Genomic DNA, 23,626 nt, shown 5'->3' with positions numbered 1-23,626 from the left:
CAGTCAGTGAATCCTGTGCTCGTTGCCATATAGCTAAGATAAATTTAACTCACATGTTCTGGTCATGTAACAAACTGTGCAACATCTGGTCCACAATTTTTCAGACCATATCCGAACCTTATGAAATAGGTATCCAACTCAGTGCTGAATTGGCAATATTTGGAATTCCTGGGGATGGTATATCACTACAACACAATTTTAAAAATGTACTGGCTTTTTTAACTCTTCTCGCCCGAAGAAGAATACTATTAGCGTGGAAATCAGAACACCCACCCAAGCAGGCCCGGCCCTAAACAATTTGGTGCCATAGGCAAGAATTTAGGTGGCGCCCCCTTGTACAGTACTTGCATGTCTGCTAGTGTACATATACTCACAAGAAACTAAAAAGCTTTGTCTTGGACATTTTTTATTTACATAAAACAATATTCACATTCAAAAAACTTTAAAATAATTAAAGAAACAAAACAAATTAACTCAACATATGAAATAAAATATAAATAGCTTATATAAAGTATTAAATTTAAACACTCCCAAAAAAGAGTAAATAAGTGACATTAACTTAAATAAAATATAAATAACCTATAGAAAGTATTACATTTAAATACTCCCAAAAAAATTTAAACAAGTGACATTAACTTAAATACAATATAAATATGGAACTCTACAAAGTAAGAAATCAAAGAAACGAGAAGGCACAAAAATACAAGGATTTAAATAAAAGAAAAAAAATAACTTGGTAATATGATCTTACAAATAGCTCTTGTGGTGATTTTAGTCTGCCTTAACTTGAATTACTTCAAAAACTATATGCCACCACTTTTTTCACATCCTTACTCTCCCATGACTACAGCTTTACTCTCCTGGATTTTCTTGAAGCAAAGTCATCTACAACATCATCATATGACAACTGATTTGAGACCACATGATTAATGCTTATGATGGAAAGTCCACTGAGACGTTCTTGCATCATAGTAGATCTCAGGTAAGTTTTAATCAGTTTAAGCTTGGAAAAGCTTCTTTAGAGCACATTTCAGTAACAAGACAATTCAAAGTGCTGTACATGAACATAAAAGAAAACATACAGAGGATGGCAGTGGAATAGTAGCAGTAGGTCAAGATAAGTTGGACTATGAACTTAATCTAATGAAGTTTCAGAACTGCAACAATTTGAATTGAATGTTAACATTTAAAGGGAACTCTAAGCAAATAGGTTTTTAACCTTGATTTAAAGCGACTCAGGGTTTCAGCACTTTTACAGTTTTCTGGCAGTTTGCTCCAGATAAGTGGAGCATCAGAACTAAATGCTGCTTCTCCATCTTTGGTTCTGGTTCTGGGTATGCAGAGTAGACTTGAGCTCGGAGACCTGAGTGGTCTGGGGGATTGATACACTGATGTAATGTATTTTGGTGCTAAACCATTCAGTGATTTATAGACTAGCAGAAGTATCCACCCAATCTGCATATTGGCTTGGGAATGTATGTGTGCGATAAGGTGAATATAGCTCTAATGTAAAGCATTTTGAGTGATCAGTATGACTAGAAAAGTGCTACATAACTTTAGTCCATTTACCATATAGCTGAGGTGGAAGAATCTCTTGATAGGACAACTTTGAGTCATAACCCACATAATCTGGATTGGAGGTTAAAATAACACCATTGTTTTAAAAATTCTTAAGAATTCTGGTTGCAACTTGCCTAAAGCTATGTGGGAGAAATACGAAACATGTTGAAGAAGGTGTGATGAAATAAAAACTTCTTTCAACGGGTGTTGAGGAAAACAAGCCCTACACATCATTTTAAACACCCTCTTTCTATGAGAAAACTTGGTAGGGGCAGCATCAAACTGTTGGGAAGTTTTTTTTTTCCCCTTATTAGACGTGATCAAAAGATGGATGGAACTAAATATAAGACCATTTTAGCAAAAATCCTTTTTAGAGACTGGAAAAGACTTGAAATTGAAGTGGGTGTTTAGGCACCGGTGAGGCAACGACACAATAACCTTTTTTTGGTTTTATGTTGCACACCTTATTAATTTTATGATAACACTTTTTTTTCCCCAACCTAATGGTCTTTTCATTCCACACCCATATGACACTGAACAATAACTAACTATATCCTGGTTCATGTCCCCTAAACAAGCCTTATTATATCCCCCTTTGTCAATTATGTTTGTCTTTTGTTACTCTGCAGGACATGGCATGGCTGGCCAGTGTTTGCCAAATGTTAGGACACAGAGCTTAATATGTTACCTAGTAGAGATGAGGTTGGGAATTTCTTAAAAGGTCACAATATTCATGGGAAAAGATGAAATGATTTTATGCGATTTCATGAGTTTAATTATTTATGAGTTGTTCATTGTTATCAAGTTTTAAATGTATCAATAGCTTTCTCTGCCAAGTTGTGGGGTCAGTCTCTCCTCCCCACTGACATTCTCCAGGAAAGTATGAAAAAATAACATCATCAGCATATACTTTAATATTAAACTAGTATTTCAGCACGTTCGATCGTCTCTGTGTTTATGATTTGTTGCTTTAAGTCGAGCTTCCTGGTTACTTCATGGCTAGAAGTTCAAGTTAAAGATTAGGGCATGGATGCACACGTTCATGTGTGAGGGGCGTTGATTTAGGTAGTGATGGCGTGGAGACAGTATATATTAACCTTGCAGAGGACTGGTTTTGTCAGGTGCCCTGTGCTCCCCTGCAGCGAAGAAGCATCAGGTACCATGGATGTATGGAGATGGATGCTAGCACTCTGCTTTTTCACAGCTTCATGTAAAGGCATAAGTAAGCATTTACTTATTTACTGAGATTCCTGTTTATTATATAGTTCTTTGCCAGATGCATTTAATTTATCCACTTTAGATACTAGATTTTTTTTATATTTTTGAAAAAGTTGGGGTTTTAAGGAGTTTTGCTCAAGTTAAAGGTAAAGCACATTTATGGAATCTGAGATTTATACTCCTTGTTTTTAGTAGCTATTTCCATATATATCTTCAGATATCAATTTTTTTTAAACATTGGTAACTTTTGAAAAGTGTTCTGTAGTATCAAATAAATGTATTAATTAATTTATTTAGATTTTTACCATTGTCACTACTAATCTATGATCAGTATGTACTGCTATCTGCTCTCATTGAGTTTTTGTCCTGTAGTCTTTGGAGTAGGTGAATCTGGGGGAACAACCGAGTCCCTGAAATGTAAGTATCGTTATGATTTATTGTTTTTCATGAAGCCCAGGTGATTATATATGTATTGTTTGCTTTATACACTCCACCTCCACCACTGTGATCAGATACTTGCAAGACATATGGCAGTGGAGTCGTCCAGGCTTTCCGAAGTTCACCTTTCTACGTGCGCTCCAACTGTCCGTTCACCTTCGCCCGCTTCACCCACAACCGGGTTGAATGTGACATCAGCATACGGCGCGGGCAAAATGGTTTGCTGGATCTAATCGAGATCATCATCAACAGGGTCAAGACCGTTGTGCAGAACGGAACCATCCGGGTCGAGAAGAAAAGGTTTGGCCCCATGATCTGCTCAGACTATGCCTTATTATTCTGCAATATCAAGGTGAAGTCTGGTCAAATATTCTCCAGGGTTTTCTGTTCAAAAATTATAATGTCCTCCATATTAATCAGAACCCTTGGTGAAGATTTGCACATAAAAAATAATCCTCTGTTATTTTACTGTTAAACAACCCACACTGGTAGAGTCTGCAGTGGACATTTTAATGGAATGGCAGCCAAAGATCTTTTTCAAACGTGTCTTTGTGAGAGGTGTTAATGCTTCTGTTAAAACTGTCCATGCTTAAGAGTCAGTAATCAGTTCTGTCTTGGTGCACATCAGCATGAATTGTCCAATGTGTTCCAAAGGCAAGCATCAGTTGATGAGATGCATGGCACTCCCAATGTGCTTTCTCCTTTAAAGAGCATATTACAATGTGTAAAAAAAACTATATTTATTCTTGTGTATCTTCACACTTGAAAGTTTATACAAGCAGCAATAAAAACCAAAGCTGGATATGTGCTTTACTTAATTATACAAAATCCTCTGTTCCTACATGCAGTTACCATACCGAGGTAAGACAATAAAATCCACATCAGTCCACGTCAGTCCACATTGACATCAATGTTTGGGTTGATTAGACATTAAAAAGGAGTCTTGAGTCACCTTTAGGATTACTTTTACATTTGCAACAGTACACACACTTAACGCATCTTTCATCTTGGTTAGTAAATAACTCGCAGGTGATAATATGGCCCTGACGACCCAATTGACCCACAAGACGGATAGGTGGGTCAGTGACTTTAGAGACAATGAAACACCCAACAACATCTTAAATTACCCATTAATTAGTTAGAGTTGAAGAACCATTGTAAATAAGACAGGATAGGTCTCCAAGGAACCAACAAAGGGGAAATCCTATGGCCTTTTACAGTATTGAGCTATGGGTGGATGAGTCTTCACCAGGAACTCTTAATACTTTTAACATAAGACGAGGTAGATTATTAGCTTTGGTCATAACCAATTATTGGTCTCAGGGTGTGCATTGAGACCATCATGCTCTCCAAGGTCACCTTTGGGATGTGTAATGTTTGACCAGAATTCATTTCTAATCTTATTTTTATGAAAGCTGACTCTATACCAACACTTCAGCTCTTTTATGTTGTTTCTTTTGACAGTATTTCTCTTCCATATGACCACACTTACCAGCACATATTTCAGTATGGCATCTACACCAGGCTGAAGAGTTCATTACTCCCTCTGACCGTCACCTGGCACACTGTGGTGGGAGGACTTGACAGTGTTTGGGTGAGAGCAACTTTAAACTCATATGGACACAGATGATCACGCCATACAATATATTATCCTCAGCTGGTGGCTAAATGGTTGTGCATATATATTGTGCAATATATTTCACAAAAGGATAAGTTTAAATGCTAAAGCAGTTGTTGCTATGGGGTGCTGTTTGTAAAATGACACAGTCAAAAGTAACAGCAATGTTTTAATTTTTCAAAGTCATATTTTCACCATATTATTCATACATTTATAAATGTCACAGTCCCAAACTAAACATTTAATTAGCAGACTAAATATCTAGTTTATAAACTGAATATTTTGCTTGCCCAAGTATTTAGTTAGCAAGCTTTAGTTTTTAGCAAACTAAATATTAGGTAGAATATTTAGTTTGGGGCTAGATATTTAGCTTACTAACTAAATATTTAGCACGCTGAATAAATAGTTTGGAACTGTGGCATTTAGAAAAAGTATTGTATTAAAATTATTACTCCCAAAGGGGAATTAAATGTTGATGTAACTCATTTTGTCAAGGAGTTATTTTAAATGGTGATGGCTATAGACAGGAAAGATCTCCTGTAGCTGTGCGTTTTACCACCAATCTGAAGAAGCCTTTGACTGAAGAGATTCTGTTTTTCTGATGACATTATGATTGATAAAAATATGACTTAGAAAAATTAACCCCCATTTTTTTTCTCTTATGACAGGCTAAATGACCCAAAATATCGCAGCTATTTTTAAGAGCTTGCCTCTGCACCAATAATATGAAGCAATCATCTTTCGTGGTCTTTGATGTTGGGAAATTTTGTACTGCTTTTCTTTACAATGTTGGTTCATCTCACTGAGTTCTATCACTTTCCATTTATGGACAATTCTTTTAAACCCTGCACAATCTTATTTGGTGTGAGGCCTGGACTTTGAGTGAGCCATTCCAACATCTGGACCATTTTGGTTTTGGATCTTCCTGCTGTAAAACTACCAAGTGGTTGCGCACTCTACTTTGGGTTCATGTGACCTAAGCGTCAACTCAGTGACTGCAAAGGGATTATGTGCAGTTTTTAAATAGCAAGATAAAATTGCTAGCCCTCCCTCTCTGTGGTTGACAGGTTGGCAATAGTCTAATCAGTTTCTTGAGATTTTCCCACTTTGAGATGCTAAAGAATTTGGTTAACTTGTACAATTTGTTCATATTGATTCAAGACACCTTTTGCTAGTGTAGTTTCTAAACATTTCTCCATACACTGGTTTTTAATGAACATTTCGAGGTTATTCAAGCTTGAATAGTCCCTGTCTTTATTTTGCTCAGAAAGCTAAACTGAAAATTGGCCTTTTCTTGCACATTTGTCGAGACAGGTCACATTTGACCTAAACAAAGATCTTAAAAGTTAACCTTCAGAAAAAAAATCTCATTCCATTTATTATTAGGTTATTCAAATGAGCTGTCACAAATGTTGCTATTTTAACAATGTCACTGAGATGAAAGGTGTCTGAGATGTAACCATGTTTTTAGTTATTTCTATGGCAACTACATTTTATCAAAATACACTTAAATTTCTTTGGGGATGGAGCTTATCTTTCAAGGTTGCTTTACAACAAAAATGGCTTCTTTAAGACAGCAGATGCCTTTTCACCTTGTTATTCTATTGACATCTGTGATACATATTCTTTAAAAATTGCATCAGCATTTTGCTAAGTTTTTTGAAGCGGTAATTAGTGATGAGGAAGACTATGTATTTTGCTTTTATTTCTGTAAGTTTGCATTGACCTGTTTTATGTTTTATAGTGTATAACACTCCGATCATCTAATACACAACCGCTAAAGTCTCTTTTTTTGATTTATTATGAAGGTTGAGCTGGAGCAAGATCTGAGTTCTGACCTGAGTGGACTCTGTTCAATACAAAATTCAGGTATGATATTTTGTTCTAATATTGCTTGCATAACACAATAAGCAATTAACTCTTTGTTTTTATGGAGCTACATAGATACTATAATGTGCAACAATCTTGAGCGTTTCTTTTTATTTTGCTTCTACTGTGCGAGACGTGTTGAGTTGATGTAAAACCCCATCGTAAGCACAGTTTGATGGACTTTAAATACAATTTATTTCAAAGCTTTTATATAGTATGTACTTATTTATGGAAACTATTACAAGGAAACTACTGCTTTGATTGTGTCCGACAGAATTGATAAGATTTCAAGATATCCTTTAATCTGATTTGGCATTGAACTACAAAACATGATATGCTAGTAAACATAAGGAATGTATCTAATTACAGCTTTCACTATAAAAAAAACTTTCAAAAATAAGAATCTTTTTGTACAAAATAATCTAATGTCCATAATCTTTGTAATTCTTCCCTCTTAATGACAAAAATCACTAATCTTTATTAGTGATTGAAGGCTTTCAAATCCAATACTCTTATAAGGTATTATTGACTTCCATCCTCTCAATCAAAAGTGGGGTGTTTTCAACAAATGTATGTAAATGTTCTACTACTTCATACAGTCAAGGTACCCATTAAATCCTCCTTTCTAGTACTCCTTATGCCCCCAGAACTGCTTTAATTCCTCGTGGTATTTATTTGGACACAAGAAGGTGTCAGAGACATTCCTCAGAGTTTTTTTTTTTTTTTTTTTTTTTTGGTTTGGATTGAAATAAAAGTATAGTACAATTGCTGCAGATTTTCCAGCTGCACATCTATGATGCAAGCCAATTTAAAATGTGTTCTCTTGGTTTGGGATCTGGTGACTTTGGAGCCCTCTGGAGTGCGCTGAAGTAATTGTAATATTCAATAAATCAGCTTGAGATGATTTGAGCTTTATGACATGGTGGAATTACCCATCAGCCAAGGGATTCAGTCTGGTTGTAAAGGGATGGAGATGGTTAATAATAATGCTCAGGAGGAAGGTGGTGTTTAAACAATAGGTTCCAAGTGGGTCAGATTTGCCAGCCGAATATCCCCCTCCCCATGCTTTCATGTTATTTGTGCCACATTTTGACTTTACCATCTGAATGTTTCATCTGGAATTAAGACTCGGTGGATCAGGCAATGTGTTTCTAATCTGGTTTTGTCCAATATTCATGAGGCTGTGTGAATAGTAGCCTTGGGTTACAGTTCATAGCCGAATAAGCCTTCGACAAGTTGTGCGTTCAGATCAGCTCCTAAAACACCCAGCAAACCTTGCACCAACACCCTGACACGCTTAGAGTATTCTTAGTAAATTCATTCATAAAAAGTTAGATGAAATTTATATTAAACCTAATTAATAGGCTTATGATACAAAATGTGTTCCGATGTTTGCTCATGACCCTGATGATACACATTTTCATTCAAGTGAGCAACCTCCAGGAGCTGGTGAGAAAGTGTTTGATTGCTGACGTCACTTGCCGCGTTCAGGACCTCCAGCCTCGCTTCAATCCGGTAAATTGCATTTATTGTTGCAGTTCAAGCCAAGGCAAAGTAAACCTCTTACAGCATAAGAGTTGCTGTTTTAAAATATTTGAGAATATTCTGTTTTTATTTTGCATGACAAACAGTTTCTTTGTTTTGTATTTAAACTTGCAAGCTTAGGCCCCAAACTCATGCACGCTGAACAAAATGCTGCTATGAAAGCTGATTTCTGGTTCCTCTGGTCACATTTGCAGCTGTGCAGGCAGTTCTTCTCACAAGCAATAGACTGTATGACGTTCCAAACGCCTAAATACATCTCCCTCTGTGACGAGAATGCTTACTCCTACGAAGGCAGCAGCGACGTCATGTGTGCTTTCTTCAAAGAGATTGCGCTGATGTGTGGAAAAAGAAGTTACATTTGGAACCAATGGAGAGCTATAACCAACTGTGGTACGTGATCACTCCATGAATGCACCTGAAACGAGGAACCATATCACCCGAATATACCTTGTCATCTAAGTTTAAAAACCCTGTGAGGATTCTGTCTGCTTATGTTGGCGACTGCAGCTACACCGACGTGTCCTGGAGACCTGGTTTACATAGAGGAGGGTTCTCCCTTTGTGCCCACATGCTCAAACCCAGACCCCAGATTACCCGGCGTGGAGAACACCAGCTCCTGTGTCTGTCCTGCGGGTGAGAAACTGTCAGCTCAAGCCACACAACACATCGGTGTCGATGTTTATCATTTAGTCGCCGTTCGGTGTCTTGTTCTTCAACGTTTTTACCTGTATTTGCAGATAAGGTGCTGAATGATCATGCTGACGAACAACAGTGCATGGGTCTCCACGGTTGCCCCTGTGTGTTTATTAATCAGATCTACTCTACAGGAGACATTCGCACCACCAATTGTCAAACATGGTGAGTGGACCGGAAATCTGGGCTCTATGGAGCATCGGTACTGACTCACAATGCCAGCTCAATTTAGAACCTTTCTAGTTTGTACCTGTTGGTTCCAGGTCTTTCCTATGGTTTTTGGGAGAGGGCCTTTGCTCTTGGGCAAGTTTTGTGATAATTTGTTTAACTCCTCTGCCAGAAAGATGGCCATAGATGGTTTGTTACAATTATGGTCATAACAGCGCTTGAAGGAACATTCAGAATTAGGACTAAATCAGCCAATAATCTATGCATATACGTATATATACTTATTACATATAATGTACATAAAATTATTTGCGTGAGTGGATTATTTCTTTGCTTCTCAGTATCACGTCCAAAGGCACACTAGAAATCCAATATTGAGGAAAATGTTATACTTTTTGTGGTCCATATTGATATGGAAGCTGTATATCCGCCAGTGTTGTAGTCAAGTCACTATGCCTCGAGTCCGAGTCCAGGTTCGAGTCTCCAGTGTTCAAGTCCGAGTCAAGTCCAAGTCATTCAAAACAAAATCAGAGTCGAGTCCGAGTCAAGTCACTATTGATCCAAGTCGAGTCCTTATTGATCAAATCGAGTCCAAGTTCCGCACTAAAGTAAGCATAGCCTACATGTTTTTAAACAAAAAAAAAATTGACACTCCACCACATTGCACTAATAATTTAGATATTAAAATCATACGCCAAATAATATTCTAATGACATATTAAAATTATAGCCTAATGATATAAAAAAAATTTCCGAGTCAGAATGATCTGAATGTAGGAGTCCGAGTCCAAGTTCGAGTCATCAGTGCGCAAGTCCAAGTCAAGTCACGAGTCTCTAAATTTAGCTAATGACTCGGACTCGAGTTCGAGTCTCGGACTCGAGTACTACAACACTGATATCCGCTAATCTTGGATATGAGCAAAGGTGCTAAAAGATATAGCCTTTTTTGCAGTCACATGGTTGTGGAAGACCAGAGAAGAAACATCGCTGAATCCAAATCTTGTGCCCGTTTGTGTGCAAGATATCCTGCACACTGCAGGCATGGGAGCTGCTAGGAATTTTGAAAAGGACCACATTGTATTTATTCTGAAGAGCATAGTGCTACATTTGACCCTAACACCTTTTCTTAGTATGAATGCTGAATAGAGTACGAATTAAAAAATGTGTATGTCATACTTTTCTTGATAGATTTGGTATTAAATCCTTTTGATTATATCCCTGATCTCCCTTTTTGAAACTGTTCTTTTTCCACAGAAAGACATAAGATGCAGTGAAATGCAAATTGTATTGACTAATAATAAAAAAGAAAATCACAATATATACGTAATCAAGCTGTTCTACCCAAAAAATAATTTTAAATTAAAAACACCCTATTGTATTTTTCCATTGAATTTGTGATTTCTGGTCTCAGCCAGTGTGATAGCGGGAGGTGGCAATGCTCTGAAAACTCCTGCCAGGCCAGATGTCTCATTGAAGGACAGTTTGTCACAACATATGATGGCAAACAGTTCGGAGTTCCTGGTAAATGCACATACATAGCATCACAGGTAAAGGTCCCCCCACACACACACACACACCCCATCCTCAGTTTTTCAGTATCGTTGGCTGATTAAACTAATTGCACAAACTTCTCTGATACTCTTGCAGGGCCTAAACTGGTCCATCAAAATTGAGTTTTCGCAAACGGAAACTTCTCTGAAAGCTGTGTATGTGCAGCTTATCCAGGTATGGACACTGTGATGCAACTGCCTTAGGACAGTTTTTAAAAAGTCCATGTCAAGCAATTTATATTTATACATGCTGTACCCAAATTTCCAGGAAATGTATACATTTACATTAGGCAAGGTTAAAGTTGGAGACCGAGAGATTACTGAGCTCTATGAGTCTGGTAAGACAGACAGAAACTAACCATATAATACATCCAGAGTACTTAGCCTCTCCAGCAATGACATCTCCTGCTAATCTTTGTCTTATCCCAGATTCAGTGCTCATTTTCTGGCAGTCTTCCATGTACATTCAAGTTCATACCACCTTTGGTTTGAAGCTTCAAGTCCAGGTGTTCCCTGAAATCCTGCTGTCCATCACTCCACCAAAACAGCTTAATGGCCAGATCTCAGGTTGGGAGCAAAATACACATTTCTGTTACAAGCTAAATTTCCATAAATGTCTAAAACATAAAAAAAAATAGGTATGAGGTATGTCATGTGCACAATCATCCAGTTGGTCTCGCAATTAAAGTCAGGCTTTCTTTCAGGTCTGTGCGGCAACAGAAACGATGATACCACAGACGATTTCACCACCAGCAGTGGGATCATCGAGAGTTCCGCGAAGCTTTTCGCTCTGTCCTGGAGTTTGGGGGATTGTCCAGAGGACATCCCCAACCCCTGCATAAACACTGACAATGGTAACCATTGCATACAGACACTTGAACATTGATCGGATTTACACACAGACTGATTCTCTCAGACCCAATCAGTGCGATAAGATTATAATTTGACTCCCTTCATCGACAGACACTTGTGAGGTTGACCTGAACAACAATAAGTGTTGTTGTTGCTGATGTAATCGGACCTCAGGTCTGGCAGTGTGCAAAATAAAATAAAGTTTGCTAAACTGCAAACCTGTAACGTGAAAAACGGACATTGCTACGATCAGCCACCTAAACAGCCCCCTTTACTGCAACTTCCATAACTCCTCCAGTAATAAGGTGGACAGGTGTCAAGAAAGTCAAACATACAGTATTTGCCTCAGATGATTCATTCCATCTTGTCCCTCAAACTGGATGATTTTGCCAACACATTTCTTTTTATTGTTTCGTTGTGTACACTTGCAGAAATATTTGCAGATGAGAAGTGCTCTGTGTTGAATGACCCCAATGGGATTTTTGCCAAGTGCCATGCGTACATCCCAACTGATCCGTACCACACAGTAAGAATGTTTTTATTGAACGACCGGTTCTCTAAGACATTTTCAGTGAGTTAATACATTAACTAAACGTGATGAATTAACAATGATCTATTACTGATTCTAGGCTTGCATCCAGAGAACATGTAACTGTGGCAACAATCTGCTGCAGTGTTTGTGTGCTTCATTGGGAAGTTATGCAAATGCCTGTGCCTTTCTGGGTGTTGAGCTTGGGGACTGGAGAAGAGCTGCCAACTGCAGTGAGTAACGGCTTCAAGAAACATGTTGAACATTACAAAAAACATTTTATAAAACCCTATGTCTTCATTTTTTCACACTCACATATTTATATGTCTACATCCCAGACTAGCAACAGTTTTTGCATCTCATGCCAATTATAAGCAGAATCCAGGTTTTTTTTAACACCAGCAGCAATTATGTGTTAAAGCTTTGAAATGTCAGAAGAACATGGAGTTCTCCTACAATGTTCGGGCCTGTAACAACACGTGCCGCTCCCTGTCGGGCCGCGACCCTCGCTGTGAGCTGGAAAACTCTCCAACTGAGGGCTGTGGCTGCCCAGAGGGAACCTATCTGAACCAGGAAGACAACTGCACCCCAAAGGGGCAATGCATGTGTTACCACAGTGGGGGTATGACACCACCAGGACCTAGCATTATTGATGGGCAACAGTGGTGAGTTCATGAAAACGCTGAAAACTTTCATGCATTTTTACCATCGAAACGATGCGTTTCCACTGGTTTAGTCAGAAAGTACAAAGGTATGGGGAGCCGATGGATCAGATGGTCAGACTGCATCAGGGAGATTCATATGAGTTTGGAAGAAGAGGATTTAGGCTAATGCCATTTCAGCCCTTGCTCCTCACTCTGCCCTGTACCCCTAGGTTTCTGCTTAGATAGCTTAGATAGCTAAACTGTTTTTGTGAAAAACAGGGAGGGGTGCTGGAAACAGGCTTGTAGCCCATAAAAGGAGAACACACGGAAATGAAATGGGAGGAGTTGTACTTGCAAACCACTTGACAAATCGGTACATCAGTTGATGTATTTTTGAATTCACAATACGTACTGTGATGACTTATATGAAGTTTTAAAGCATTACAATATATTATGCTAAGTGGCGGGTTTAAGACAGGACAGCATTAGGAAGAGGGTGGGGGTTGTTGCAGGTGGGTGGTCAGGGTAGGTTGCCCAAAAGTAGATGAAAATGTATAACTCATCTGTTAGTTTGTCTTGAACAAGTTTTCTTATTCTTTTATGCGAGCGGTCATCAGAATCGGTAACTGTTTACTGCTTAGAGTAGGGATTGTATTTCATTTCAAATTTGTGTTATGCTGGGCTGCACTGCTAACCCTAACCCAAAGAAGTGGTGTTCAGCTTTTGAATGGGGTTTCTGTCTCATTAGGGGACTAGCATTACAAACATAGAAACACTCAGGTGGTAGTTTAGGAAAAAGGAACAGACGGAATTATGCATAATAAGTTAAATGTATTTGGGTGGAAATTAGACAAGACTTTGTAATGAATTGACTTTCTGGTATTCAAACAAGTTTGAATACCAAAAGTTAGAGATAAAATTGGGCAAAAACCATCAGTCTGATTGCTTGTTGGAAAAGGTCAGTCGGCACTAGTCGCTGTCAGTCAAGAGGGTGAGTAGGTTAAGGTTTGATCCAAGTATCAGCTTAATTTGAAATATAATCAATGATTTTTCAGGTCAATATACAGCACTTAGCACGTATTGATGCTCTGTGTGGGATGCCCTTCGAAAAACTCACCATGGTAACTGGAGACGGTCGGATCCATCACTGACTGGGTCATGTGACCTAGAGCAGCGCTTTCACATTCTAGGTGACGGCAGTCAAATTAAGCTAATACTTCGGTCTAAATGTATACGGTGGTGCTTTAAAAGCACTTATACCTTTATTTTGTTTTGACTGCAGTCACTAAAAATAACAGATATGACACTTACCTGATCAGACATATTTTTCATGTACAAACACGATACATCCTACATATTGATGAGGACGGAATGTGACTTTGCCTTTACAAGTAACTGTGTAACTTATTAATCTGCTGGTCCGAAATGGTCAACTATCAGATTCCAAAACATGGAGGAAGACTGTTTTTGCTACAGTGCAGTATTGCCAGTGGCCTTCAGGGGCACTAAACCTGAATTTGAACTTTGACACTGTCAAGCTAGGATGTACAGATTTGATTTGGTCATTTGTTTGGAAGCTCTCTAGAGCCCTTCCCCTAAGAGCAAGCATAATTCAAAGGAAGGAAGAGGGGGATGGGTGGGATGAAAAGGGATTGTAAAAAGGAATGAGGGAGATGGGGGATATGAAAAGTGGTAATGAAAGCTATAGAAAAAGAGAGGGATGAAGAAGGATGTAAAAACTTAATTGTGGAAAAACCTGGGGTTATCCAAAAAGCAGGTGAGTGGGATAAGGTAGGTGGACAGCTGTGGAGAAAATATGGTTATAAATTAGATGAGGACAGAGGCAAGATGCCAAAGAGATATGGTTAAGATATAGTCTGGCTTTTGATCCTAAGTTAATATTTGAAATATGTTTATACAGACAAGTTTCTCTGGGGCTGACTCTATCCAGTCTATATGGTAACATAAAATGTAATCATGTATATCTATTCAAATATGATTTCTCTTACAGCCTTTGTGAGGATGGAAAACTCCACTGCTCCAAGGACTGTGGTAAATAATTTCTATCATACGTCATTTCCACTAAAATGAAAAGATGTTATTTAAAGAAAATGTTGAAAAACAAAAGTAGTAAAAAATTTCCCTCGACGACTGATTGTACCGTGTTGGTCCCTATGGGAGCGTTTGTTTCAATAATGAAAATGTATTTCCTCATTGTTATGCATTTGACACAAGCACTTGAATGTGCATTTCACTAATGCACTTCTTGGTATGTTCTGGTATGTTGGGTCAGGTTGCGGAGACGGGAAGGTTTGTCTTCACTGCTCAGAGTTTCCAGAGAACACGGCTCAGAAAACCTGTGACGGCCTCAATAAACCCTTGGTAAGCTTCACCCCTAATGAGTTATGTAGGTAATCTTCAAACACATTCCTTTGTTTTCTATTTATATCAGTATTTAAATAAAAAAATATAGCACAGAAAAAAGCTTTATTTGTTTTAACCCTGGAAAGTATAAACTTCTCCAGATTGCACAATGGCATCTTTTTCTTTTCGTAGCAAAATTTGACATTTTCTTTCCTGATATACCACGCTCAGGATGCCAATGTGACCTGTGTGAGTGGCTGTTACTGCCCTCCCAATCAGTATGAGGATCACCATGGGAGATGCGTTTCCAGAAATAGTTGCACCTGTATGTACAGTGGCCAAGAGTTCAGTGCAGGAGAGCAAGTCAAAACCAACTGTAAAACATGGTAACACACCCGCTGCTGCTCCACTTGTGTCCCTAAAAACACCCGGGGTAATCATACTGACATCCTTCTGTCTTTTAGCACCTGTATCCAGGGCCAGTGGAGCTGCACAGATGAGACGTGCACAGGGAAGTGCCAAGTTTATGGAAATGGACATTATCAGACTTTTGACTCTAAATGGTATCGCTTTGATGGACACTGTCAGTACACGCTTGTAGAGGTGAGGCCCCCGAACGCACAGTGGAGCGTTTCAAGTAGGGCTGGACGATAATTCAATAACAATATATATCGATCAATAGATGTATGTCGATGGTAGAAAAAAAGGGTCAATAAAAAGTTCAATAGAATAAGTTTTCCTTCCTTTTGCATTCTAGCCAATAATGTATGTAATATATATACATTATAGGCTAGAATGCAATATATAATGTATATATAATGTAAGTTAATATTACAGTCATTACTTCCTCCCAACCAATCACAAACTCAAACCCAGGCGGTCACCAAGCTCCGCCCCCTTCAAAGATTACAAAGAGCATGTGTTCTTTTCTCTTTTTTAAAGACTTGCAGTTTTGGTAAAAAGGTAGTTGAATAAAGGGTTGAGTTTGAATTCAGTGTTTGCGTGTTCTGTATCTAAAAATAGGTTGTTAAGCAACAGCTTACAAAGCCCAGGGTTTCACTTAAAACATATGTTTTGAATTTGTTGATAAATATCGATATTGGTCTATATGATTTCTATTTTATCGATAGGCTTTTTTTCTATATCGTCCAGCCCTAGTGTCAAAATGACTTTCTTTAATTGTTGCTTAACATCTAGTATCTCTATGACCTTGCTTAAGGATTACTGCGGATACAGAAACGGTTCCTTCTCTGTCAGAGTGGAGAGTGTGCCCTGCTGTGATGAAGCCCTCACCTGTTCTCGTACCGTCGTTCTGGATCTGAAGGTGGGTTCTTCTCTCTGGAATTAAATCAAGGACATATATCACATTCTGTGTTTTTACCTGATGATTTAACCCTTTGTTTTTAATGTCTTATCAATGTACATCAACTTATTTCCTCTCCAGTCACTTTACTAATGGTCTGCTGAGGGAATATTGTCAGCAGGTTAGTTTATTGCACATCATTTACACTTTTCCCTTTCAGGACAAAGTCACTCTGACACTGAGTGACATGAAGGTGACCAGACAACTCCAAGATGGTTGGACTCTGGAGCAAGAACCCCTTTACACCACACACTCTGTGGGGCTCTATATAATAGTCTTAGTGCCCAGCAAAGGTCTAACTCTGATTTGGGACAGGCACACAAGGATCACCATAGAACTCCATCCAGACTGGAGGGTGAGTGATTGGGATTATTGTTAAGGTGACTCATTTGTATTCACTTCTTTTTAGTCGAGTAAAAAAAAAAAGCAACTCAAATAATCTTTTTAAAGATGTTGTTATTGGCTATAATTAGTAACATCAAATTCTGCAAGAGCACAATCAATGCTGGTAAACTTATTTCCAAGACCTTTGTTTATATAAACCGTGCAATTGTTGAAAAATTCAGCTTTGCCTTCAGAGATTGATTAAAATCTTCAAAAACCAACCATAGTCTGGCAAAATCCATCTAAAGCCAACACACAGCCAATGTTTTATGTTGCATGGGTTTAAGCCTCATGAAAAATTCAACAAAATACACCTACTAAATATGCTGATCAGTTTTTGTGCCATAGTGCAGTGTTGCCTTTTCAGAAAAGCTCTCAACAAGTTTGTCAACTTTTGCTGGTGTTACTGGACACTTCTGGAGACTCATGAGAGCATATTTAAGGGTTGGTCTACACAGCGAGCAGTTCTGGTATGGGCCTCTCCCCTACCTCCAAGTCCTCACAAGGTATCCCAAAGCACCTTGTGAGAGGGATAGCCCTAAAGTTTAGTCGTCACATTTTGCTCCCAGCTGCTTCCTCCACGTCTTCTACTTCTCATATGCAAAGCCATCACCGGGGAATGTTAATATAACATTTACTTATCTTACTTAAAGAGGAAGTCCTGTCAAAAAGCAAAAATCAGTGGACCATTAGCTATAACTAAAACTAATACATTTGTGGTGATTTAATGAATTTAGCGTTAATCAGTAAAGAAATAAAAACATAAATTGTCGTTGAGATAACTGAAATGGGGGGCGGCCATTATTGCCCAAATATGGGCAAATACTGCTGCCTGACATCACATCCTGTGATGTAACATTGCGGTGAGCCGAGGGCAGTTCTCCGCGCTTTACAAGCAAACTCAATAGGAACCGTTCTACACAGCTACGATCAACAACAATTATTTCGGATTTCAAGAGGACTTCACCATTGAAATTCACGACAGCTATTGTTGAAGCAACAATGTCCACGTGCATGGCAGTTGGATGTTCCAACACATCGGGTAAAAGTGGAAAAAACATTACTTATTTCAACTCTGCTCCTATGGCAGGATGAGCTTCAGTGCGTCATGAGGCGGAGGGATATTTCTGCTGGTGTCTAAATGCAGCAGTGTCACTTAGTTTAGAGCCGAAACAATCCACTTCACTTTCTCAAACAAGCCCAAAATATTTAAAGTACTTTCAGCAGTTTGAATTCTGATTTTGAGCGGACTTTTCCTTTAAACAGTTGCATTGCAAGAAAAAAAAAACATTTCTATTTTTATCTTTTTGGTCTATTTATTCTTTGTCTGTAGACTGATAAGTGGACCATTGGGCTAAAACCCCAATCAGACTATAAAAAATAAAGCTAAAAAATACCAAACATTATAAACATTAATTGAACATAGTTATTAAACAGCCCCTTTTCTAGTTTTCTGTAGCAGCTAGATGTACTGCAGAGCTAAATGATGGTAGTACATAAATAAACACGAAAAAAAATATTTTCTTCTCTCTTGTTTTATTTTATTTTCTCTATTTCTTTATTTTGGATCTTCTCTAAACAGACATCACTGTTTGTCACTTATATTTTTTGCTAACCTTAAAACAGAATTGTAGCTAAACAGAATGGTCCTTTTCTTACGTCTGAAGCAGATTAATGCTTACTTAGTTATATTGCCAACACGTGATATTTTTCTAAAGTTAATTAATTGGTTCTTAATTGGTTGTGGAGATGATTTACATTATGGGAAATGTTGTGTTAAAAGGGTACCAGTTGCCAACCAGATTGATAATGTGTAGCACTCTACATTCTGCACATTATCAATCTGGGTCTGCTCCATTTGAATCATTTAGAAAAAAGGAGGGAATTTCAGTAGAACTCTCCGAGCTGATTGGGCGAAGCGACACCTAGTGCCCACCCACCATAGGTTGGTGTTAGCCACTACTATTGAGTCTTTATAGAAAACCACAACAACTTACACTGGTCAGGGCACTTCTTGCTGTTCATTTTCAAAGAAGAACAGCAAAACACATGTGATAGCTGCTGCTGTCACATGTGTTTTGTCATTTCCCGTGCTGCCTATGTTTATTTTGGTTGGGCTGTGGGTTTGCCACATAGACATATATAAGCTGACCAGATTTCTGAAATCAAATCTGGGGACATTTCTTGCTCGTACATGAAAAGCAATACATCTCATCAAGATGAAATTAGGAAACGGGGACAGTAAGGGGAGAAAGACATGAGGAAAAGAAAAACCAGTAAATACCAACATTTAGCCTGTGGCTGTCTGTGGAGAGAGAGTTCCCCCATCTTTTCAAAAAAAGTGCAACAAATACTTATTCTGTTCACATCTACATACCCATAGGTATGTAATAGTTTTTTTCTGCGTTAACATTAAAAAGAAGTAGTGGTCAAGCCTGCAGGTAAAGGATGATATATGTTTCTTACTGTCACCTGACCGCATCAGTGGCCTGTGCATCTCAAAGTAGCAGATTAATTTCTCCCACTAACGGGCTATAAGCACAGCTCCACTACTTCCTGAACTTCAGCAACTCCTTTGTTTCCTGTCTTTCATTACTGGACAGACTGATTAACCCAGGTGTGTGTGGCTGGTTTCTGAGGTCAGACACACCTGGATTAATCAGTCTGTCCAGTAATGAAAGACAGGAAGCAAAGGAGCTGCTGAGGTTCAGGAAGAAGTGGAGCTGTGCACTTGGAAATCCCCTTGACATGAATGCAAGTGATTGAGTGTGTAGTGCAGCATGAGCATGTATAAACCACTGAGCTATATAATACACTGGAGTGCTAATCACCGTCTGTTTGAACGAGTCGCTTTGAAGCCACCAGCCGCCATATTGGTACTCCCTATTTCCCCCCAGTAACTAGGGAATATGTGTGCTACAGCATCGAATAACGAGGATTTTCTCATCTTCAGGGGGGACTTAAGACTTTTAAAATGTCAAATGCCATATAGTTTTATGTTATGTTCTAAAAATATCAAGTACTGAGAAAGTCATGTGCTGAAATATTTTGCATTTTATTCATTTATATATATATATGTTTAACATTTATAAATATATAAATAACAATGTAAAAATCATATATTTACATATGTGTATACATATATATACATGTATACATATACACACATGCTTATATATACACATATATATATTTAATATGAATAACATGTAAAATATTTCAGCACCTAATTTCCTAGTAGTTGATAGTGTTAGTACATCCACTGACTGTAGAATTACCTGTGAAACGTTTTTTACTCAGACAGAAAACTGCTTGTTGTTGCAACCAAATCCTATGGGATTCTGTGAGTGTATGGAGTAGCAAGATGGCGGCCAGTGACTTCAGTTTTTCGGCAAAATCAGCACTCCAGTGTATAATATAGCTCAGTGGTATAAACTTACTTAAAGTATGTATAACTAAATTTTGTGTATGGTAGTAGTTGATGTGCAAGTATATTGTTTGCTCCTATAAGGTGAGTTAACTCCGGTCAGCGAGCCAGCTAACATGTGATCATCTCTGGTTTCTTCGAGGCCTTCTAAAGAGCCATCAGCCACTGTATCCAGAGGTCTGGATAAAATAAGAGGAGAAGAAGAGGATATATTATGCGCAGAACAGACATTTTTAAAACACAAGAAAAAAATGCAACTAAACTGCCTCTTCATTCTGCCACGGCTAGGGAAGTGCAGTGAAACTCATGTTCAGTGCAGAGACTCAGGAAGAGGTTATATCCTCAGACAATTGGGCTTCTCAACTCAAACCTGAGTATATAGCCACTCTGTTTTACATAGCATACTTTGCACACTACATTACTCAATACGTTAGTTTATCACTCAAATCATGTCAACGCTTTATCACTTGAACTTTATTAATACTCTTCTAAGTAAATTTTTCTCCCTTCTTGTCAACTGTTCTTTCCATCAGCGTTCCTTTTTTCCTCCACTCATATTTAATCTCCTTTCTATCTTCCTATCTTCTTCCTCTCTCTTGTATCAATCCTGTATTATTCTAAAACAGAGACATTATATAAGTAAAATCACTTCCAACAATATTAGAATGTACAACATAAAAACTTCCAATTATTATTATTTTTTATTATTATCTCATCATATTAAATACTAAAAATGATAATTACCACAATCTTTAGATGAAGCCTTCTTGATCCCTGGAGAACCGCTGTATCAGATTAGCACCTTACAAAGAGTTTTCAATCATTCAGTGTCTTTTACCCATGCAACTCGTGGTCTAGCCTTACTTTTTATTGATTATTTTTAACCTGGACACAAACCAAACATTTATCACAGGATCAGCCCGATCCAAATAAAATTAATCGATTTACACACTTTCCATAACACTAGACAGTTCCCCATCAGTTGCCACCGGTTGTGACAACGAACTTCCACTTCTTCTTCTTCTGTTTTAAAAGTGGTGTGCTCTTCTTCTTGTTCTTGTTCTTCTTCTTCTTCGGGTTTTAATGGCAGCTGCTGGTCTTTATGTTAACAGCAGCGCAACCAGCTACCGTAACACCTGTTTCTGCACGCAACAGCTGTACCATAATAACAGTCTACACAACATTTTCCCCCTCGGTAAAATCGGGGACATTACCGTGGACAGCTTTAGCCGGGGACAGGTTGTCCAAAACGGGGACTGTCCCTGGAAATCGGGGACGTCTGGTCACCCTAATTATATACGTAGATGCTCCATTGGACGCTGTCGGACCCTAGGCCGACGTGCCTATAGGGCGGCCATCTTGGGTCAGACCACAGATCAGACAGCTGCTGTCAGAATGAATAGGAGGCATCTCAGATCTCATGTTAATCATATGTTCACAATGCTTGTGACCTTTCAGTTAGATTACACATATTCATTCAGAGCCAAAACAATTTAAACTGAAGTCCAACTGGATGAGATATATACACGCAGTTATATATTTTGCAGTTACATATTCTGCAGTTACATATTATTAATATAGTAAACACACACAAATTATATATATATATATATATATATATATATATATATATATATATATATATATATATATATATATATATATTCATAGACTATTCATCGCAATTCCTTTTATCATAAATCAGATCAACAGGATAGCTTCCTACTTCTTGTGTAAATAATTTTACAAATAGCACTTTAAACTGTACAATAAACAGATACTCATCAGTGACCATCTGCCACTTTTTAAGAGTATGTTTTGACAGCAGCACTGATCTAGTTCTTGGAGAGAAGTTGGAAAAGTGAATATAGATGATATGACATCATTCAGTTTAAGCCACAAAATCTGTCCTGTCTGGTCGAAGTCCTCTTCCTTCAAGTGCTCACTGCACAACATAGATCGATTCGTTGCAACAAAACCATCCCGTTGCTCGGCCAGCTCCCACTTTTTTCTTAGTGTACTGTCTTTGGGAAACATGGAGTAAAATAAGCAGCCAGATAGATTGATATTAAAATGTTGCTACATGTAATACATCCCCACCCCCCTCACACTCGGCCAAGACCCCCCGTGGGCCAAGTGGTTAGAGCAGCGCGCTTGCACTTAGAGAAGGATGCAAGTACCCGGTTCGATCCCCAGTGCCTGCACTCTGGGTCCCTGAGCAAGACCCTTAACCCCAGAACGCTTCCCGGGTGCCGCACATGGCAGCCCACTGCTCCCCAAGGGTGATGGGTTAAAAGCAGAGAACAAATTTTGTTGCAATGTATGTTTCAATGTATGTTTCAATGACAATAAAGATGAAATTACTATTACTATTACTTACTATTACATTACAATATTCCTTCAAACTACTACTGCTACTACAACCAACAGTGCTCGCTTTTACATTAATGAAGGGGGTTATCTCCAACCCATTCATTATGTGTGTGTGTGTGTGTGTGTGTGTGTATATATGTGTTTGTTCTTGCGTCAGAGTGAGGACCATCACCAGTTTTTAACCAACAAAGTGAGGTCAATTTTGGGAAGCGAGGACATTTTCCTGGTCCTCACTTTCTTTCATATAGTAATGAGCTCTACTAGCCATATAGATGTTACTCTGTCTTTTTTATAAAAGGTCCTCATTTTTTATGTAAAATGAGTCTGAAGGTTCACAATTCTCTTCTCACTAGGTCCCTCTAGTGTATAGTTCTGCAACTGCACTCAGGTTTCCACCAAACTGGTTCTCTACTGCTCCCCCTATAGGTGTTCTTTTGGCGCTGCACCCAAATCTTACCAGATTGAATGCCTTTTTTAGTGATCAGTTTATTATTTAATATATAGGCAGTACATTTTTTATAGTGTAGGCAAAACATAGATTGAATCCATATCAACCAAATATGTATTTTCAGGCTTTATGCATAAATAAAAATGGTTATATGCCTTCAGACTTATTCAATGCCCAGACAGGGAACATGATATTCAAGCTAGACATGATGTTGAAATTTTTTGTAATATAATTATGTGTAGATTAAAATTAATTAAACAATGTGTAGATGGCAGAAGAGTCCTGGAGAAGCAGGTAACAGGTAGACATGAAAACAGACTGGTAACAGCAGGGATGATGGGGTTAACGGGCTGGTGACAGGATGAAAGCAGAGCTCAGCTCATTAAGGCTGCTGAACTCTCTGGAGGACCATTGAGCAGGAAAAGACAGTATAATTTTGAAACTTGAACAGAGAAACGGTAAGAACAAGATTGTATTCTGCATTACCAGGAGATGCTAAACTGTGAGATGAATCAAAATCCTCCACTGAAAAGTGCCTCAACAGGAGGAAAAACCTCAAAGGTCACAAAAGGTCCTGGCAGGTT

At 38.3% G+C, this 23,626-nt stretch overlaps 1 protein-coding gene across 1 annotated transcript in view; it reads left to right on the top strand.

Annotated features, from left to right (window-relative positions):
- The first annotated feature begins 923 nt into the window (after nucleotides 1–923).
- LOC110369429 (mucin-2-like) overlaps nucleotides 924–23,626 on the top strand; it is a 44,065-nt gene continuing 21,362 nt past the window's right edge. The window contains exons 1-24 of the mRNA XM_036148852.1: nucleotides 924–982; nucleotides 2,682–2,782; nucleotides 3,151–3,195; nucleotides 3,291–3,516; nucleotides 4,681–4,810; nucleotides 6,643–6,703; nucleotides 8,133–8,218; nucleotides 8,443–8,638; nucleotides 8,756–8,881; nucleotides 8,986–9,106; nucleotides 10,520–10,655; nucleotides 10,756–10,833; nucleotides 10,927–10,996; nucleotides 11,088–11,225; nucleotides 11,363–11,512; nucleotides 11,942–12,036; nucleotides 12,140–12,272; nucleotides 12,461–12,704; nucleotides 14,695–14,735; nucleotides 14,977–15,065; nucleotides 15,279–15,433; nucleotides 15,512–15,650; nucleotides 16,267–16,371; nucleotides 16,571–16,765. Of these exons, the coding sequence (XP_036004745.1) occupies nucleotides 930–982; nucleotides 2,682–2,782; nucleotides 3,151–3,195; nucleotides 3,291–3,516; nucleotides 4,681–4,810; nucleotides 6,643–6,703; nucleotides 8,133–8,218; nucleotides 8,443–8,638; nucleotides 8,756–8,881; nucleotides 8,986–9,106; nucleotides 10,520–10,655; nucleotides 10,756–10,833; nucleotides 10,927–10,996; nucleotides 11,088–11,225; nucleotides 11,363–11,512; nucleotides 11,942–12,036; nucleotides 12,140–12,272; nucleotides 12,461–12,704; nucleotides 14,695–14,735; nucleotides 14,977–15,065; nucleotides 15,279–15,433; nucleotides 15,512–15,650; nucleotides 16,267–16,371; nucleotides 16,571–16,765 (2,913 nt within the window). The 5' untranslated portion in view covers nucleotides 924–929. The remainder of the gene's footprint in view (nucleotides 983–2,681; nucleotides 2,783–3,150; nucleotides 3,196–3,290; nucleotides 3,517–4,680; nucleotides 4,811–6,642; nucleotides 6,704–8,132; nucleotides 8,219–8,442; nucleotides 8,639–8,755; nucleotides 8,882–8,985; nucleotides 9,107–10,519; nucleotides 10,656–10,755; nucleotides 10,834–10,926; nucleotides 10,997–11,087; nucleotides 11,226–11,362; nucleotides 11,513–11,941; nucleotides 12,037–12,139; nucleotides 12,273–12,460; nucleotides 12,705–14,694; nucleotides 14,736–14,976; nucleotides 15,066–15,278; nucleotides 15,434–15,511; nucleotides 15,651–16,266; nucleotides 16,372–16,570; nucleotides 16,766–23,626) is intronic.

Source organism: Fundulus heteroclitus, chromosome 17 (assembly GCF_011125445.2).
Source record: "Fundulus heteroclitus isolate FHET01 chromosome 17, MU-UCD_Fhet_4.1, whole genome shotgun sequence".
Classification (NCBI taxonomy): Eukaryota; Metazoa; Chordata; class Actinopteri; order Cyprinodontiformes; family Fundulidae; genus Fundulus; species Fundulus heteroclitus.
Note: the sequence above shows the minus strand (reverse complement) of the source record. Positions and strands in the feature narration are given on the sequence as shown.